The sequence below is a fragment of the Podarcis muralis genome, chromosome 6, assembly GCF_964188315.1.
Source record: "Podarcis muralis chromosome 6, rPodMur119.hap1.1, whole genome shotgun sequence".
Lineage (NCBI taxonomy): Eukaryota > Metazoa > Chordata > Lepidosauria > Squamata > Lacertidae > Podarcis > Podarcis muralis.
In genome coordinates, this window is record NC_135660.1 from 362,310 (window position 1) to 382,192 (window position 19,883).

General features: G+C 50.8%; 1 protein-coding gene across 20 annotated transcripts in view; it reads right to left on the reverse strand.

Annotated features, from left to right (window-relative positions):
• The window catches only part of DLG1 (discs large MAGUK scaffold protein 1), an 81,421-nt gene that overhangs the window by 31,067 nt on the left and 30,471 nt on the right, over window positions 1-19,883 (reverse strand). For 4 of the 20 annotated variants that reach the window (XM_028731975.2, XM_028731972.2, XM_028731970.2 and 1 more), the window contains 7 exons: window positions 9,328-9,417; window positions 7,818-7,871; window positions 5,048-5,098; window positions 4,188-4,312; window positions 3,259-3,428; window positions 2,522-2,658; window positions 463-607 (listed from right to left, as the gene is read on the reverse strand). In XM_028731975.2, coding sequence (XP_028587808.2) covers window positions 463-607; window positions 2,522-2,658; window positions 3,259-3,428; window positions 4,188-4,312; window positions 5,048-5,098; window positions 7,818-7,871; window positions 9,328-9,417 — 772 coding nt within the window. Of the gene's footprint in view, window positions 1-462; window positions 608-2,521; window positions 2,662-3,258; window positions 3,429-4,187; window positions 4,313-5,047; window positions 5,099-7,817; window positions 7,872-9,327; window positions 9,418-13,242; window positions 13,609-14,258; window positions 14,569-19,883 lie in introns of those variants that run through there. The other 16 variants (XM_028731979.2, XM_028731978.2, XM_028731977.2 and 13 more) reach the window with 7 other exon arrangements.

Genomic DNA, 19,883 nt, shown 5'->3' on the forward strand with positions numbered 1-19,883 from the left:
TCAAGGAGACAGCGGGGGATGCTGTCACTGGGTGGAGCCTAGGATCTCCTGCATGCAAAGCTACAGCCCTCCTGGCCCCATCCTAAGAAAAACAACTCTCTGCACAGATAGTTGTATCCAATTAAGTCCTTCCTACTCAGAGCAGGCCCATTGAAAACAATAGCCCTAAGTTAGTCATAGCCACTGTTTCAACAGATTGAAGCCTTGTTTTCTCTTAAAAACTAATGAGATGAACACATTTTCCCATATACAGGCCACCTTGAGATTTTGTAATAATTAAGTTACTATTTCTTGAAAATGATTGCTTACGTCATCTTTCACATAACCGAAAAAAAGGAAACGGACCAGCAGGCATAGAATCTGAAAATCTCCTTTTACAAGCACACCGTACAAGGTATGAATGCCTCAGTCAAAGGAAGGAGCCGAAGTGCAGTAATCGCCGGTTGCCAGAGAACAACTCACCGTTGGTGATGTCTGGCGGGGCGTAGCTGTCGTTCATGAACATGCTGGTGGGCTTTGCCACTTTCAGGTAAACAAAGTCGGAGGTGTTTTTTAAGGCAGTCACTGCTTCTTCATGTGTCACTTCCTCTAAGCAAACGCTGTTGACCTAGAGAGAGAGGGGGAGACCAAATGAACTCACCCCTAAGAAGTCTCTGATCCCACACGTACAACAGTAGGGAAGGAGCCTGCGCTTTGCTCAGAATTCAACCTCCTTGTGTCTAGAAGGGCCTTAGCTGTCCACTCCGATTGGAAACAGCTTTCACTGGCCTCAACCGACATGGTCTTAAAAAAAATATGCCAATTTGGGACGTCCAGGAGCAGTGCGTTCTAGGGTGGTCCTCTGTTCCAACAAGCCCCCACTCTGGATGGCTGCCGGATGAGGGACCCTTCCTCCAAAGGTGCTCTCAGAGGAAGACAGGGCATGTATCTTGCAGGACCTTGTGCAGGTGGGGTCCTGTGGGGTGCCCCCTCACAAAATCCTCCTGAAATGGTTACCCACTCACAGTTTCTCAGACTCCCTTCCTGTGGAACTGAGTTCTGGCACTGGGATCTGCCCTGTTTCTTCTTCTGTGAAGACAGGCACAAGAGATTCGTTCAGATTCCCCACAATCTCCTTATCCTCCTCTGACTTGCTTGCCACTCAACTTTAATAATTATACTACAATCTATGGCCTTTTAAACTATGGTGGGGTATTGTTTTTCTTTGTTATTATGATGCTATTTTTCTGTTATATTGCACGGTGCCCTGTGATCTTCAGATGAAAGGTGGTATAGAAATTGAATACCAACCATCCTAATCTGAGGGTCCAACTGCCGCCCCAACAGTATCCTGCTACTAACACCTTTAAAGGACTTCTTGTTGTTGGTCTTAATGCTTTTAGCAATGTGCTCCTTAAATTCTTCTTTTTTTTTTTAAGCATCTTACTGTCCGCTTGCACTTTTTTGGCAAAAGCTTGTGTTCCTTCTTGTTCCAGGATGTGCCTACAAAGTCCAGCAGGGAGCTCAACGTGAGCCCCCAATTCTATTCTCTGCCCACTGCCTGCTGGAAACCACCGCCGGGTGGAATCCTGCTTCTAAGCTGCCTGGTTGACCACAGCAGGATGCTGGCCCGGATGGCTCTCCTTTGGCCTGATCCAGCCCAGAGCAGCTCTGCTCTTCTTCTCACTGTACTTTTTCATAAAGGCATTACAATGGGGGCAGCTTTAAGGGCTTCCTTTGGGGTTTGGCTTCATTCTCATTATTCCTTATCAAGAGCTGTCTTCTTAGCTGTCTTTAACTACGCTGCTATATTATGTAATCCTAATCTCTTAAATCTCCTGTCATTTAATTATCAAGACTGCTTCCGTTTCCACATTTCCTCTCAGTTATGATGCTCAAAATCATAATCCAAAACAAAGTCCCTTGTTTACAAGCCCAGTTCCAGGCCAGGCCCTGGACAGCCTGATTAAATGGCACTGGCTGGATTCTCCCAGGAATGGCTGAGAGCAGCACAAGGCCCTTTTCTGCGCCGGGAGTAGGCAGGGGCCAGCACATGAGCCCTAGGGCACAGACCTCGGGGTTTTCTATAGTCAAGCATATCTTGTTTTCAGTTCTCTACTGCTGTCTTTGTACATTAGAGCCTCTTCTGTGGACTGACAGTGGCCTCTTTAGGACTGTCCAGCCCTCCCATGTTTGACTTCCCATATTACAGTGCCATTTAGAGGATTTTCTTAGCTGTGCAAGGTGTTCTGAGTCCAGGGCTCGTTTCCCAGCAAAGAAAACTGGATACATCTGGCTCTGATAAGCCGGAGGCAGTCAAGTGAGCTTTGCAGTCTTCTCCATGATAAACCACTGACCTGCCAAGACGCAGCAGGCAACACTGCAGAGACTCAGGGAGAACCCCAAGGCTGCTTTGTAGCTTAGAAATGACTCACTGGCTCCCAACAAAGAGTCCTGCATGAAAGGAGGGCAACCCCTGGCTTTGAGGACAGCCTCTGTGGAGCTGTGCCAAAAACAGAGGGATACTGCAACTTCAACTCACAGCCATCAGTTTGTCTCCAATCTGGAGCTTGCCATCCTTGTGTGCTGCACCTCCTTCAATGATCTTGGTGACATAGATGCTGTTGTCTCCAGGAATGTGCTGGTTTCCAACACCCCCAGCGATGCTAAACCCAAGACCTGCTTCAAGAGAACAAAGACCGTCATCAGCACAACTTCCGCAGACTGTCTGCAACTCTACAACCAGCTTGCATGTCAAAGTATCTGACCACAGTCCAGAGGAATGGTAGAGCTGGAAGGGACCCCGTGGGTCATCTAGTCCAACCCCCTGCAATGCAGGAATCTTGGCTAAAGCACTCGTGACAGAGGGCCATTCAACTTCTGCTTAGACACCTCCAAGGAAGGAGAATCCACAACCTCCTGAGGGAGACCGTTCCACTGTTGAGCCGGGGACTCTGGAGCAGGGAATGGTCTGGTGAGAATCAGGCAAGGGCAGGGACCCCCCCACCCCCCAGCCCATGTGCTGGAAGGCTCACACTCACCCACCAGTGATAACTTGGGGGTGAAGGCTGCCCACAGGAAGGCATGGGCTCTCTTCCAGCTTCCACAGGAGCGGCTGGAATTTCCAACCAAAACCACGCACTGCTGTGTGCAGTCCAAATGCCACCCCCTGCTCAGGCCTTTGAGAACTGCAGGCAGGTTAACCACCACAAAGAGGAGCTGCAGCCACCCCCATCCAATCCCTAAACTAAGCATGGCTTGCTCCCTTCCGCCACAAACCTTTGGGGCCTTTCACGAGCTTGATCTCCATGATTTTTTCCGTTACTTGCTTTCTTCTCTTGACATGCAGCCGGACTACAGAGCCTGCCTCCTTCAAGGCTTCTACGGCTTTGCTATGAGTCACATCACGGACGTCCACCTCGTTGACGCGCAAAATGCAGTCGTTCACCCTGCAGGTGGAGAGCAAAGGTGGCCCTGAATGGCATCCAGGTACACACACACACACACACACACTTTTGTCCTCTGAGAATGCTAAATCCATGGGCTCATTGAATGGAACTCAATGATGGAAGATGGAAGGTAAGACGAAAGTACTTCTTACACAGCACACACACACACAAACTAAGATTCAGTGCCATAAGATGGTCACCAACATGGATGGCTTCAAAAGAGGAAGAGACAAATTCATGAAGGAGAGGGTTATCAATGGTTATCCTCTTTCTCCACCATCAGAGGCATTAATGCTTCCAAAAACAAGTTCCTGGAAACCACAAGCAGAGAGGAGCTGTTGCTGCACTCAGGTCTTGCTTGTGGGCTGCCCATAATGGGCACCTGGATGGCCACTGGTAACAAGATGCTGGGCTAGAAGGGCGCCCTTTGGTCTTGGAAGGCCTCCAGTGCCACTGGCCTAGAGCTCCCCCCCCCCCCGCCCCTTTGGGCCTGCTGCCTGCGGCTGATGGGAACACCTGGAGGGGCACAGGTTCCCCACTTCTGCCTTATGGCCAACCCTGGAGAGACGGCTAATGCTGAAGGCTCCAGGCTGCTGCAAGCATCCTCCTAAGAGTCAGGAATCAGGGCTGGATGAATCCCACACCAGCTCAGCTTGCTCTCTGCAGGAACAGCAGCCATGCTGCCTCTTTTCCCGGACTGTTGCGAAGATGGACATTAGATGGAGCCAAAGCCTGGAACACAGAAGGAACTTGACGTACCGCAATCTTCCATCTTGCGCAGCAGCTCCTCCCGAGATGATCTTTGTAATGAAGATACTCGAGTCGTCCCCAATGTGGGGGTTGTCTGTACCTCCTGCAATGCTGAAGCCAAGTCCTGAATTGCCCTGGGAGAAGAGAACCAAAGCACCTGTGATCCACCAAGGGGGACACCGACTTCAAAGTATACTTTTGGATGAGCTAAGAGGGGTTGTCAGCGTGTGGAAGGAAGCAGGAAATGCTGTATGGTGCCAACATTTCCATTTGACAGGGAAAACTGTCAGCTCCACAGGAAAATTAACAGTAAAAGGAATGAATTTAAACTTATTTCATTATGATTGTTGAAACAGCACATGAAGGTCTTGGCACTAGCGAACTCTCCCCCCATCACCTTCCTGATGCTTGATGATAGCCCAGGAATCTGTCTGGCAGAAAAGCTTGCAGCTGGAACTTTCCATCTCGTTCATTTGCCACAAGGATCAGTACCTGGCTTATAGACCCCCCCCCCCAATGCAATGGCAGCTGGACTTTGAGCAAGGATTTGAGCTGTGGCCCTTCCAACAGGCTCTACTCCAGGAGCCACCTGTGTGAGGAACGGCAGCTCCAAAAAGCCACGGCAGCAGCAGGATGGGTGCCATGAGGCCAGGCAGGCCTGCCTCTCCTGCCTGCTTTGGCCAGGGCATCATGAACCACGCCAGGCATCAGAGCTCCTCTGGCAAATGGGCATTAAGAAGCCGTAAGAGCAGGGCAGCAGCCAGATCCAACCGCAGCAGCCAAGAGAGGGAAGCAGAAGCAACCCCTCCCAAGCAGGGAGAAAAAACAAATCCCTTGGGAAATCAAAGGTTGCAGGAGCTCCTCCTTACCCTTTCCAGTGTAATTTCTTCATATTCAAAATCTGCATCTGTGCCATTGACCTACATGAAGACAAAAGCATGAAATGTTTGTGGATTCTTCAGAGGCCCCGGCTGATGGCTGCTGACACCATGTTTGATGGTTCACTCTGCTTGGCGCAACTGCCGCGGGGACCATGCAAGGGGAGGAGAGATTGCGAAAATATTAAGAACTCCCCTTTCCTGCTGGTGTGTGCATGCGCACTAGAGACAGAAAGAAATACAAGAAGCCCCCTCCCCCCATTCCAGAAAGAGAACATTTTGTTGCTCAAGGAACAGAAAAACACAGCAGAGCAACAGGTGCTGACAGACCCAGGGACTGACTGGCTAACCTGGCAAACACCAAATAGTTTGCCATCTGACTTGCCCACCTTCTTCAGAGATTGACTCTTCCTAACACTCCCTTTGGGTAGATGAGGAAAGGTAGCAGTCACCTGCTTAAGACTAGTGGTGTGGATTTTCTGGGGAAATGTGACTGGATAAATTGTGAAGAAAACTTTCTGCTGCCTAAATTTGATTTACTGTGTTTATTTGACATATTTAATAAACAAAACTTGAAAAGTTTGCCATGCTAGTTCTATGTGCTACCGAAATATCGGGATAGTTTGTGTTTTAACAATAGCTGCAAAGTAGCTGGGGAGTTCAATAAAAGTGCTGTTCAAATGGAATTCAAACAAATCCAAAGTTTTACACAATTGGGTTCCTTCATTACAAATCTTTAGCCACCAGGAAATAACTTCCCTCTTCTCCCAGGCCTTGGGCTGATTCAACACTCTATGGCCTTATAAACTGGGAGGGGGATGGTTTTTGCTTGTTATTATGGTGTGTAGTTTTGTGTTTTTATACTGTAAACTGCCCTGTGATCCTCAGGTGGCTTCTCGATCTCCTTGTTCTGGAGGTAAAACCAATGCAAAAGAGATCTGCAGGCGCAATCCTGAGCTCCTTGGAGAAAGGGTGGCAGGACTAGATGAAATCAAAATCTTCACACAGCCCTCAGCAGCCAGTCCTGGGCATCCCTGCAGCTTGTTCAAAATGCAACAGCTCAGGCATTTAGGTGCCTAAACAGCTGCTTGAAGGACCACTCCTGTTCAAGCCACCAATCACGCAAAATGCCACGTTTTGCTCCTTCCCGCTGGAAGCAGACTCTGCGTTCAACATGTGATCCTGCTTCCAGGGCAAGAGGCTGCCAGCCCAGAGTCACTGACATGTGGAACCTGATCCCCTCCAGGCTGGCTCCAGACAAAGCAAAGGCTCTCAAAGGAGTCCTCGGTGTTGCATTACTCCGCTGGCGAGGGCGACAGGTCGGGAACAAACAGCCCTCCGCCGAAGGTGCTGCCACTGTGCTTCTGCACTATCTGAACACAGGAAGCAGAAAGAGCTGGCCAGAAAATGGGTCAGCCGACTGAGGGGTGGGGAGGCCACTTTTAAGTGCACCTGACGCTTCTGGAGCGTGGCAGCTGCAAAGACCACTGCATTGCCTGCTGGCAAAGGAGGGTTGGAAATGGACCCTGTGCCAAAACAGGGAACACCTCCGTCATGTGAGAAGCCACCCTGGGACTTGTGAGGAACGATTCTCCTCCACTGTCTCAAGATGAGCATCAGAATGCAAGAGAGTGGGGTCATCCAGGGATCTGGAATGTGCCATGATCAACGTGAAGATGGCACGTAACTCTGCTTCTCATTCACACAGGCATCAACAGGCCCCACATTCACCACCTGAGGCCTCCTTTGAGCGGTGGATGGCAGCATGGGATCAGGCCTTCTCAGTGGTGGCTCCCCAAGTGTGGGATGCTTTCCCTAGACAGATGCGCCTTTAGGCACAGTGAAGATGTGCTTCTTTACCCCGGGCTCACCATTTAGATGAGTGGAATGGGAGCTGTGCTGTTATTGCAGGATGGGCACTTTATTAAAAAAAATATTAATTCTTTAAAATCATTTGATGTGTTTTACATTTGGTATTGTATGCTTTTTTTAAAAAAAAAAAAAGTAAGTCACTTTGAGACATTTTTCCCTGTGGTAAGCAATTAATTTTATTTTATTTTTAAATAGTTATTAGCCAGCATGTCTTGCTTGTGAGTTTCCAAAGACATCTGTCCAGCTACTGTTGCCAACAGAATGTTGGTCTAGGGCAGGTGTGGGGAATTGGCCTCTCCCGGTGTTGCTAAACTACAACTCCCATCATGCCTGGCAATTGGCTATGCTTGCTAAGCCAATGGTAGTTGTAAGTTCAGCAACCTCTCAAAAGCTCCCCAATTCTAATCTAGTGTAAACTTTGGCTTGAACCAGCAAGACACTTTGTATGCTGCCTTTGAGCCTGGAGTTCCATTTGGCTTCCACCCACAAAACTCCGTGGCAGAGCCCTCTTCCCCTTACACCCCGGTCTGGGCATCTATCTCAGCTGAGCTAGGAGCTGATCGCAGATGCCACCCCATCGTGGGGCAACCATTGCCCAGTGCTAGCTCTGCATTGCAGATGCCTCAAACCTATCAAGTGTAACTGGTTCACCCCCAACTTCTAACATGGCAAGAGATTTTCTCTCTTTCCCCACCAGAGAGAGCTTTCTTATTTCCCTGCAGATAGATAGATAGCCCAGGTGATATGGGAAGCTAAAGCATAACTGCCTAAATGTGGATTCACCACTTTTTTTTAATTTACAAAAAAAATAGCACAGCACAGAGCATATGTTTTCACTGAGCTTCATTGGAAAGACATACAAGGCAATTAAATATCAATAGACACTTACGTAGGTTGGGGTCTCCGAAGTTTCGGTGTTCACCACCACTGGAGGAGGATTTGCCTTAGGATTAAAAATATAACGGCCGTGCGTTAGAAGGAATGCCCAAAGGGAAGCCACAGAGCCTTCTTTCTTTCTGGGCAGAAGACTGCCGCTCCCTTTAAGGGTTGCCCACTCTGCAGTGCAACAGGGTCAAGCTGCTTGCTCCTGACAGCAAATACCAGGGGACACCCAGAGGAAGAGGCCAGTTGCAGCTGAAAGAGCAAAACGGAGCCCTACCAAAGCGGTTAATAAACTGCAGCCCATTTTGAAGCCAGAGTGCAACAGGCATGCTTTGCTGACCCAATCCCATAAACCTCCCCAACCCATATATTTCTCTGCTCTTGTGAGAAGACAAATGTTATGTGCTAGAGCAAGAGCTGGGTATCCCTTACTGCCTGCTTGCACTCCCCAACCCACCTTTGAGTTCTCTTCATTTGGACACGACTTCTTCTTTGACTCGCCTCAAAAACTACTAATGTTAGACTGTAAGCTCCTCGGGACAGGGACCTGTCATCTTATTCACTATAAAGCACGAGGACACTGGTGGTGCCATACAATAAACATTAACAATTATTTTTCCAGGCTTGCAATCTGCTTTGCCTCTGCTATAGTCACTGCTCTGTTATATATTGCTGCCTTTAGTATGTACAGATTTGTTTGAAGCACAGAGCAGAAATCTATATAATAAATTCTACTATTTTATTTTATGATTTCTAGGTCGGCCAGTGTCAAGGGGTCTAGCACCATCTGCCTGGACGCCGGTCAAGCCTACAAGCTGTTCACCTTCACATTCTGCAGCCACTCTGGGCGGCTTCTGCAGGAAGCAGTTCTGATGCAACTGCCCCAGACCAACAACTCAGAGAGTGCTTTGCTGAGCCTAAGGAGATGCCTAAGGAGCATCTCCTAAGATGCCTAAGGAGGCATCTTTTATGTATGTGGAGAATGACTCAGCTGAGAAAAGAATTAGCCTGGATTAGCCAGCCTACCCATCTGCCTTTTACAGCAAGGCGTGCCATGAGTGCCAAGGCCCACTGCCCCTCCTCTCAGTCGGACCATGAAGTCAGCGGGCATCTCCCTAGAAGAGCCTGGCCTCTGAGCAGATGCAGCAGTGGGAGCAGGTCCCCCAGCACCGCTGTGCAGCAGGAGTCCAGAGAGGTCAACAGGGCTGCGTCTTCATGGCAGGGGCCACAGCAGTTGAGCCAGGCTCCTGGGCAGCGGCTCTCCGCATGGTCAGGCGGTGCTCAGCTCCTGCCTGGCCTGGGGCCTTCTGCAGGAAAAGCCTTCCCCTGCCACTGAGATGCACATGCAGCCAACCCAAGGAGGCAAGGCAACCACTCCATTCTGCAGCATGCCCCAAAGGGGAAGAAAAGCTATGCTGAGTTCCAAGGACCCCAGGACCAAACGGGCATGCAATCACAGAGGCAACCACAGCAAGACAGGCCCTGGCATGCCAAGGGGTGGGGTGAGGAATAAAAACCTGTGAGATGGAAGGTGGGATGAGTGTGGTCTCAGCGGGGACTGGCAGGACAGAGACAACGGGAAGAGAAAGAGGAACAGCTTCTGGTATCTAAAAGCATGAATGGAGAGAAGTCAGGAGTTGAATCTAAAGGTTGCGGGTGGAAGAGGAACTCCCCCCCCCCCAGGGCTCTCGCGGATGGAACTGGCTGCAGAGCAGACATTCCCCCAATGCTGAAGGAACGCCTAAGACCCCAGCGCATGTGGCTCACATTTGGGGCCGTTGTAGGCAAAAGTCCAGCAGGGGCTGCTCTGAAGACATACTTGCAACCCCAGCATCTTTTGGAAAACACAAACATACACACACATTCCCCTTTCCTTCTCCCCAGCAAGGCACAACACAAGGGCTCATCAAGTGATTCTGAGGGTCAAGGCTTCCTCATAAAAGGGGCTGGACTAGCCTGGGGTCCCTCCCAACTCTACAATTCTAAGTTGGCTCAAGCTCCACAAATTCAGGATACCGGAAGCGAAGGCTGATGCTGCGCCATTTGTGCCCCTTTACCGATAAAGATGCTGTGCCGTGTTGAAAGTCACAACGGCTTACCAGTTGCTTTCCATGTGCCCCTTCCTTGGGCTTTCAGGCCCCAATACATAGGAGGAGGCTGGAGTGCCTGGGCGGAAGCAGCAAAGATGCCCCACCTTTTCCTGTGTGGAGTCCTCCTGGGAGAGGGCCCAGGTCGTGGCAGAGGGAGGTCTCCCTCGGAGAGGCACTGCTGCAAAGGACCCCAGGAGTCGGGTCTGCAGCTGTGTTTCAGAGACCCAGGGCAACGTGGAGCATTTTTGCCAGTCTCAGGCTCTCCTGGATTTGGCACTGCAAGGCGTAAGCAAGCACAACTTGTGGCACACCTGTTCTAGTCTTCTTGGCTTCCAATCAGCTGGATTTGTAGAGCTGAGGCCAAGATGAGGTAGACTTAACTGTGGCCTTAAACCAGCAGGCCTCTCCCCCTCCCCCTCTGCACAGGCCCCAGCCCCCTTGGCACTGGGGGGAGAGCTGGAGTCCAGCAACCAGTAGAGAGCCACAGGTTCCACATCCCAGTGCACCCCAATATTTTTTTTACTTGGGGGGGGGGTTTGTTAAAAGGAAAAGAAAAAATACAGATATGGTTTTCCTATCAGATAATATCTTATAACCTAGTTCATATGTTAACTGGTGTGTGTGTGTGTATTAAAAAAACAATCAAACTCCAGTGTCCATGGCTGTACAGAGGCTATGTGAACTGACATCTTTTTTATCACTGAATTTATCTGGTTTTGAAAAGGGAAATTGCCATTACAATGTTAGCAACTGCCGCTGCCGGATGCCTGGCAGGTGGCCATCCAGCTGCTGCTTCAAAACTTCCATGGAAGGAAAGGCCACCCCCTGGAGAGGCTGTCCGTTGTTCTGCTGCTGAAGAGCTCTCACTGTCAGAAAGCTCTTCACCTGCTTAGTGGGACTCTGCCACTGGTTCGAGTCCTACCGTCAGGAGCAGCAGGAGGCAAGCGGGCTCTTACGGTGTGCTTGCCTGGAAAAACCTCACGGGGCCAAAGGTGGGCCAGGCAGACATCACTATCCTGCTTGCTCAGAAGAGCACAGCACCCACCACTCCAAATTCTGACTTTCCTGGAAACCGTCTGGTGCCAACGGGTCTAGGCCTGGTTTAAAATGTCCCTCGAGTAGCCTGTCATTCTAATGAATGCTTCACGCTGCTTTTAAATGTTTTTATGGTGTTATGCTATGCACTGCCCTGAGGATTTGCAATAGGGTGGTATATAAACCTTGAATAAATATATAATAAATGCCTCCCCCCCAAAAAAAAAAATGGGAGGGGGAGTTATCAGGATGCTCCCTCACCCCTGTGTCTTCACATCCTTAATTCCACCCCTTGACAGGATCACTGGCCACTAAAAGTAATTTTTGCACAGCCAGCAGTCTGTAAAGCCTGGCTGCACAACAAAGCAGCACTTGAAGAAGCATTTGAGTATCTCTTCTTCCTGCTCCCCACACCCCTAATCACCAGAGCCCATAAGCGGCTCACGCGGCACACTCTAAACCAGGAAGACAACAGATACCAAGCGGGCTGACAAAAGCGGAGCAGGAGGTCATATTTTTGCATCCGCAAAGTCAAACCCTCAGACGTTGGGGGGCCCCTGGGCTTGCTGGGAGCCAGAGCAGAACTGCGGCTGAGTGCCCCTTCCATCCCCCTGCCAGGGGGGGAATCGGGGTGGTGGTGGACCACAATGCTATTAAGACATCTGCACCTACCCAGAGGCATCCAGCACACACAAGGCTGAATCCACAATCACTCAAAAGAATAATGCACCTGCCATTTTTACTTCACTGGTCCTATTAGGCACTTCCACAGAGCAAGGAAGAGGGAGCAGCAAGTACTGTAACAGAAGGAGGGGCGACCTTTGGGTGCCTTCCTCCTACAACGGCCCGTCCAGGTGGGCCTCTCAAGGGGCTGCCACCCCCTGAGGTCCCCTCCAGCCACAGGCAGGGGGGGCTCTTTCTGGGAACACAAGGCAAACCTTTAGAAGGAAAGCAGAGAGACCACCCAACTTCCCTAGCTTTCCGCTGCCCAAGCCCTCGCACACTCTCCTTTTGAGGCTTGCAGAAAGCACCCAACTCCAGCATCAATTTCAGGGAGTTTATTAAGACTAAAGACGAAAGGAGCAGGACAGACAGCCGTCACAGAACGCTGAAGGCCGAGTCCATCTATCCTATCCATCCAGGGAGCCTTCATTATACAACTTTGGGAGCCAGGAGAAAATGCTCCACTATAACCAGGCCTTTTGCTGATTACACACTCAAACGGCCTTGGAAATGTGTTTGTGGGACGGAGATTATTAGTTTACTTTTGTTTTTCCCTATGTTCTTTGCGTTCTTCTTTTGTAAGCTTATGTTGTGAACTGCCCTGTGATCTTCAGATGAAGAGCAGTATAAAAAAGTTAATAAATAAATGGTTGTTGCTGGCATCCATCTGCCTCGAGAGACAACGGAGCGTCCCTCCGGGAGTCAAGTCAAACCGCTGCCAAAGTGACTCCCCAGGGCACAAGCCTGGCCAGGGTGTGAAACAGCTCCCTTGGGGATTATGTAAATGTTCAGCACATGTAAATTAATACTACTAAAGATGCAAGCAAGTGCCCTAAAGACCTCTCAAGCCCGGCCACCCTTTAGAAGCAAAGGACAAGCAAGGCGGCCTCTAAATTGGGGCCACAGGCAAATTATTTGGCCTATTTTTACGGAGCCCTCAAGCAAATGCCAATGGCCCCCTAGTGAGGCAGAATGGCCTGGGCCAAAAGGGAGAGAAGAGGGGGTCAGAGAAAGAGGGGCAGGATCCTGGCCAGCACCCACTCTGTTCCTTCTCCCGGTCAGCAGACAAGCGTGAGAGAAAAGGCTGCCAAGCCCTGGTCCAACTGAATCCTCTACAAGCACACAGCATGTGACCTGCTTTATAAATAGGTTATTGGAATTGGACAGAATCAATATGGCCACTGGAGAGCACTGCTCATCATGTGCTGCCCCCACCAAGACTCAGCCACCAAAGAATCAGGCACCCCCCTCAGTGCCCCCCACTCATCCAAATACCTTTTAAAGTGTTTAAAACACCACTCCTGCTGCTGAAGCCCCCTCCAAAGGGTGGGCTCTGGGGGTTGCACAATTTTACAGTTCCATTCACAGAAAACCAAAGCCTCAGAAAACCAACCTGAGGTTTCCTGCACACTCACTCACAACCAACATGTGGGGAAACCACCTTCCTTGGCCTGACATCCTGGCAACTCCAGGGAGCAGGAAAGCGCTTCAAGAGCACGCCAGCCCCCTTCCAGCTGATGCCTTGCGCTGGAGTCCTGCACGAAGGGAGAAGGAGCTGGGGCGGAGCCGGGGGGGGGGGCTTACCTTCTCCGAGGAGCAATTGGACCACGAGCTGTCGGAGCCCCACCCGCTGGCAGCCCTCACCTTGGCAGTGCTCTTGGTGGGGCTCTTCTTCACACTGTCGCGCAGGTTGGTGAACCTGCCCCTGTGTTTGGATGCCACAGGCAGCGTGGCTGAAACACAAGGCGGCTGCCCGGCTGCATCCTGGGGCTGGAGCCCCGGAGGTGCGTCTGCCCAGGCCTTGGCGGCAGAGCCAGCATGCCTCAGAGGCCCCACTTCACAGCCGTCAGGAGCCCCACAGCAGCACTTGCGTGGGGGGGAACAGGCGGCCATCCGGGAGCCCAGTTAAGCGGCTCAGCCAGAAGCGGAGAAGCAGTGGCACATTTCCTCCGGACAGCCGAGCAAAATGCTCTCCTGGCCAGTCCAGCAGAAGCCCGGCTTTGCACGCCCTCTCCAGAGACAGAAGGCGTCCCATTGGGCAACACGCAGTCGGCCCCTTTGCCAGGCAAACAGAATCAATGCTCTGCAGAGGGAAGAGAAGCTGCGCCAAAGGTCACCTGGCATGTCCACAGTGCCTTTATGCTGCAAACTCCAACACGGCAAGGAAGCCTGAGACCCTGCGCCGCGACTGAGCATGAGGGCAAATGCTCAGCAGTACATCGCATGGCTGCAGGTGTGCTGGGGAGGGCCAGGTCTGCTTGCCAAGGCCAGGCCAGCCCTTCTGCACTCAAATGGAATGCTGTCCTGCAAAGGAGGCAACCAAGATACCCAAAAGCTACAACCCCCCCAGCACTGCTGGAAACACACTGCCTCTCTCCAAAGCAAAGGAAAAGCCCCCCTCAGAGAGGGCGGAGGAGGAAGCGGCCCTGCGGAGGAGCTACCGAATGAGGGAGGGTGTGGTGTGGTGGGCTCCAGCTGCTGGGTGAGGAGGACTCCAGAGACCTCCCAAACCATCCTGCCCCCAAGCTAATCTTGTGGCTTGCAGCTGCTGAAGACAAAGAGTGGTAGAGTACGAGAAGGCCATAACTCTGATCCCCTACCTCCAAAGGCTGCTGCGCTTCTGTCTTGGAGGTGCAAGGGGCTGCCGGGTGGGAACTAGTCCTTAGAGATGGGCTCTGTGGATTAACAAGAGGGTCTGCATCCACCTCACTCGACAGCTCAGAACTCAGAGGGCAGTGGATGCAGCGGAGAGGCGCAGGGGCCCACCGTTGAGACACTCTGGGGCCTCTTTCCCTGGGTTTACCAGCTCTTGGACTCACTGGGGAGGAGACCATATCTTCAGCCCCTTCCTGGGAAGCAGGGGTCATGTGTGACTTCCAAGACCTCCTCTGAGGCAAGCCAGAGCCACCACTGTGAGGGAACAGGAGAAAGAAAACTGGACACCAACATCTGCGGAACAGCTCAATCCAAGATGGCTCCTGACCTGAAAATTCTCCTTCCCCAAAGTTTTTAGGTCGCTGTTTCCTCCTGGCATTCTTAGGACACAGAATTATTTTGGTCTGATCATTCTGGTGGATCTTAATGGAACTTTCCTCATCATGGTACAGTCTGTTCAACTTCCGAAAACGTTTGACAACCAAGGCGCGGCTTCCAATTGGCTGCAGAAGCTTCCTGCACCCAACTGGAAGCCGCGTCGAACATTCGGGATCCAAAGAACATCTGCAAACCAGAACACTCACTTCCGGGTTTGCTGCGTTCGGGAGCCGAAATGTTTGAGTTGCAAGGCGTTCGGGATCCAAGGTACGACTGTATACGATCTTGCAAGGGTTATGCCCTAAAAGGGGACATATAAATCCTTGAGATAAATGAATAAAAAGCTGGCAAAGCTCAGGTGCATCAAACACCTGGGCAGAACACAGCAAGGAGCACATGATCAGCTGCCTCTGGATTCATCACATGGCTCCAGGACAAGAGACCTGTCCCAAGTATCCCCTGCATGGGCCAAGCTGCTCACAGCCTGATCTGCCACAGGACATAACATGCACCTTACAATGGAGGGAAGACAGAGCAGGACATGATTTCACTCTGCCTCTTACTAGGGAGAAGAGGAAGGCCCACAGAAGATCATCAACTGGCCCCAGATAAGGCACTTTCCCCCTTGCTGAAACCTTAACTTAAGAGACAAGAGGAAAGTGAGCGCAGGAGGGTCTGATTCCAGCTGGTTTCACGTCAGCAGGAGCTAAAAGGAATTACTGGAGGTGGGGACCTAGGTGGGATATCACACAGTTGCTAGGTAACCAAAGAAGCATCTCCTATTGCTTCTTTTAAAACTGGAAGTAAAATATGATGCACCATCTCACCTAAAAACATGAACTGGCAACCTATATTATTATTATTCATCCAACATTACAGGGGAAGAAAAAGAAGAAGAAGAAGAAGAAGAAGAAGAAGAAGTCGTCTGGAGAAAGGAAGAGGGGCAATTTGGTGACTCAGGATGACATCTGTGATATACTGTAAAAATGTGAAGGGAAACATCTGCTGGTGCTTCTGCAATTAGTTGTGTGTCTGCATGACAACAAATCCATCACTGGAGAATCCCCAAGCCATTTCCGTACACAACTGCACACAAGAGGGCAGGATGCGTCCCTCTCCAGACTCCAGGGCCTAAGTGTGTGGGGAGCAGAGGGCTGTCCTTTCGGCCTCACCTGGCACCGTAGAGCTGCCTCCACATACACACCACCAAGAACCACATGCTGCACACAGCTGTGTGAGAAAGGAGCCCCGTTTGCAAGTGCCTGCTCGTGAGTAGGGGCTCCACATGGCTGAGGCACTTGACTGTGCAGGTGTCCCAGCGGCATGGAGCCTTTCCACACACAGGCAGGCGCTTGCCCACGGGGCTTTCTTTTCACGCAACCATCTGCAAGAAGCACTGGCTTGGGGAAAGCACATGACCTCAGAGAGAGGGAGAAAGCTGCAGCCCCACTCCTGGCCCTGGGAAACGGCCGGCAAATTGAGGCACAATCTGGGCTCTTCAAATCTACTGACAGCTCACACAATCCCTGCCAAACAGACACGACTGGCAAGAAGCACTGCTCTAGTTCCCGGCAGCGAGTGGGAAGGCAGAAAAAATCTGAGAGATGCATAATAAAAACAACAGCCATGTCTTTAAATACATCAGAAGCAAGAGACCAGGCGGGGAGATGATGGAGCATTACACAAGGGAGCAAACAGAGTACTTGGGAAGGAGAGAAGCGGAATTTAATCTCTCTCTCTCTCTCTCTCTCTCTCTCTGTGTGTGTGTGTGAGAGAGAGAGAGGGGGGGGGGGAGAGACCCAGAAAATTGAGCCACATGCCAACAAGGGCTTATTGACATTAAAAGTTAACCAGTCACCAGGTCCCCACAGCATCCACCTGCGAGTTAAAGAATGTAAATGGGAATGCTGGTCTTCTAAGGAAATTACATAACTTGTCCCTAAAATCAGCCTACATTCTAGAGAACTGGAAAGTAGCCAAAGTAAGACTTGAGACTGAAGAAATTATAGGCAGGTCAGCTTCAGGCCTGGTGATATATTGATATATCGCCCAGGACCGGTATGAGGGGCTCACCACAATGGGGGTTTCACTCAGCGCTATATCACGGGTGAAACCTCTGCCGCTCCTCAGTCCCCGTCCCCCCCAGCACTCACAGCATGCCTAGGGAGAAACAAGCTGCAGCCGGGCCGGGCTGGAGGCAGAGGGACTCAGGAGCCACTGTGGTTTTACTAGCGATATACCACTGAGTGAAGCCGCCACCGTTGTCAGTCCCCCGTCCCCCCCGACCAGTGCAGGAGTGCAGCTGCCCTCGCCTCAGCCAAGCAGTTTGACGGAGACCCAGACCCGCCACCAGTTCACACGAGTCATCGGGGCGGGGGGGCGTAAATCTGCTCCTGCTCCCAAGCTGAGGAAGCCTCAATAATTTTCCTGCTTGCACAAGAGCAGGAGGAGGATCCAGACTCACTCAGCTGGGGGGGGGGGGGGAAGCAAGTGGCCTCTTTCTCCCAGGAGAAGGAGGTTGCTTGCCCCCCCTTCCCTCAAAGGCGAAGTAGCCTTGCCAAGGGAGCCTGTCAGGGCTCCCTCCATCTTGGGGAGTGGTCTGGCTCACTCAGCTGTTGGGCGCAAGCCTCCCCCCCCCCCAGCTGAGCAGCGGGCTTGGGCCCTGCAAGGCTCTGGGATGAAAGAGCCTCGGCTCCGCAGTGAGAGCTGTGGCAGTTTCACCCACCACCTCAAGGGATGGGGCCAATGCAGCTTTTTTCAACATCATGATATATCGGCAAACCGCAATGTTTGGCTGGTGACACACTGCGATGTTAAAACCTAATATTTCCCAGCCCTAGTTAACTTAATATTTGTTCCAGACCGATGGGTGGAAACTTGTGAGATACAACCATTGAGTCTTGCTGAAGCTGGATCAACATGGCTTCTCCAAAAGGAAATCCTTACTAACATTTCAGACTGTCATTTTAGAATGCCAACAAGCAAGTTAGTAGACAGATGAACTGGTAGACATCAAATTCCTGTACTTTCAAAAGGTTTCCACCAATTCCCTGACGAAGGTTCCTGAGCAACCTTCACAGTCCTGGAATTAGCAGGTAAGTCCTCATTTGGATGGGTAAATGGTTAAAGAACACAAAACAGAGCATGAGATCGACAACAAGGTGTTGCCAAAGAAAATGCTCCTGTTTGGTGTGCAGGCAGCCAGTCTTGCTTTTCACCCACCTGCCAGTTTTCTATTCCCACCCCCCACAAGCTAACAGACCGTCGGGATTTCTAAGCCACTGAGCATGTTCAATCCTCAGTAGGATGTGATGACACAGGTTGACACCAGCCCTCAGTTTGTGCTCCCCCCCCCCACTTTTGCAAACCTTTGTTTGCGGGGAGGGGGGATGCTGCACAGTCTGATACACCCCCCTCTTGTTTCTCCGTCATCTTGTTTGGGCTACACAGCTGCCAGAACTCGGCACCTAATGTGATATGATAGCAGAGTAGCTCTCACAATGAAGACAGATAAGAACGGGCGCTTTTCAAAGTTTTCACAAACAACATGGAGTTATGGGTGAGCTGAGAGGTGACCAAATTTGCGGGTGATACCAAATTATTCACAATACAGTATTGAAAATCCAAGTGGCTTTCAGCGTTCTAAATAGAGCTCTGCTTACTAAGAAAATGTGATGCACACAGGAAGAATCTCAATCCCTCTCCTCCTCCAGCCACCCCTTCTAGGGACGTTCAGGGTTGGCGAGGTGAAATTAAACACACAGCAAGCTTTCCTGATTGCAATTTAGAAGCATTTAAGCTCAAGCAACACCTTGGAGAAAAATGCCAGACCAAATTGAGATTTAACTGCTCCACCTGCATAGATAAAGAGTTTCCCAAGCTTTTTGCAATAGCATGTTTGTTTGTTATTCACCGAAATTTTGTATCTCTGCCTGTGGGACAGCAAGACACCTGCTGGCTCCTAACCATCCACCCCAGCTAACCCTGCCCCACCCAGCTAAGCCTCCCCATTCATCCCTGGCTCAGCCTTTCCGTGGTGGGTCACTGCCAAAAACCTTCTCCTGAAAGCCACTGGAGTGCTTAAAGGCTTTCATACTCTGCAGTGGCAACCGCAGCTACTGGGCTGCAACTGCCCACAATGGATGCTGCCGGATCCCTGCCACAAAGAACGGCATCAAGCTGCTGGGGGGCGTTTTTGTCCCTCGGTGTTTGGGCGCCTGTGAGACGGGCGCTACTGGCGCCAGCAGGGTGACTCCAGAGCAGCACCTGGCAGAACTCCTCAGCAGCAGCCACCAGTGCCCAGAGTACAGGGATTCCCGTGATCCCTGAACATTGGCCGAGCGGCTGGGGGCGATGCGAGTTCTTGCTGCCCCCTGCACTGACGCATCCAGACAGGCCTGTTCTTTCCATGTTTCATACACTAACCACCTTACTAATTCAGACCTGGCTGCCAATTCATTTGCAAGCCCAGCCCCACAGGCTGGTTTCAAGCTACAACTCTTGGAAACCTCCTGCATCACCTCTCCCCACACAAGCCTCCCTGGGAACCCCAGGCCTTTGTCTGGGCACTCAGCCACCGCCCCAGAAGAGGACCAAATGCCAACCCCAAGGCCTCTTCCACAGGAGAGGGGCAGCTTTTTCTTCCCTGGCATTTGGGCATGGCTCTGAGGCTTTGGGGTTGCGTCTGGTCATACTTAATTATTCTGGAGGAACGCAATTAACGAGTGCTATTGTTTTAGCTGAATTACATTATTATATATTTTATTGCTGGGAGCCAAACAAATGCAATAAATAACAAAAATTCGCCACCCGACCCCACCCCCACTCACCTTTCCCCCCTCTTTAATAAAAATAAATAACAAAAAAATTAAATTCCATTTCTATGGGTTTGTGGGTGTATGCTGTGGGAGCTGTGTACTTGCTAACAATTTAAAATAAATGGATTTTTTAAAATAAAAAGGTGACTCCATTTATGCAATCCATTGGTACTAAAAAGTTGAACAGACAAGTCTGAGGGGGAGGGGCAGACAGGAGCGAAGGAGCCTTCAGTCCAGGATAAAGCCTCCCTCAGGGGTAGGAGTGAAAATGGTGTTTCTTAATTAATTTTAAAACTAATATCCCACCCTGTGCCTTGGGATGCCAGGGCAGGTTACAACAAGCAAGCCGTCACATTTGACTTTGAAGGAGGACTC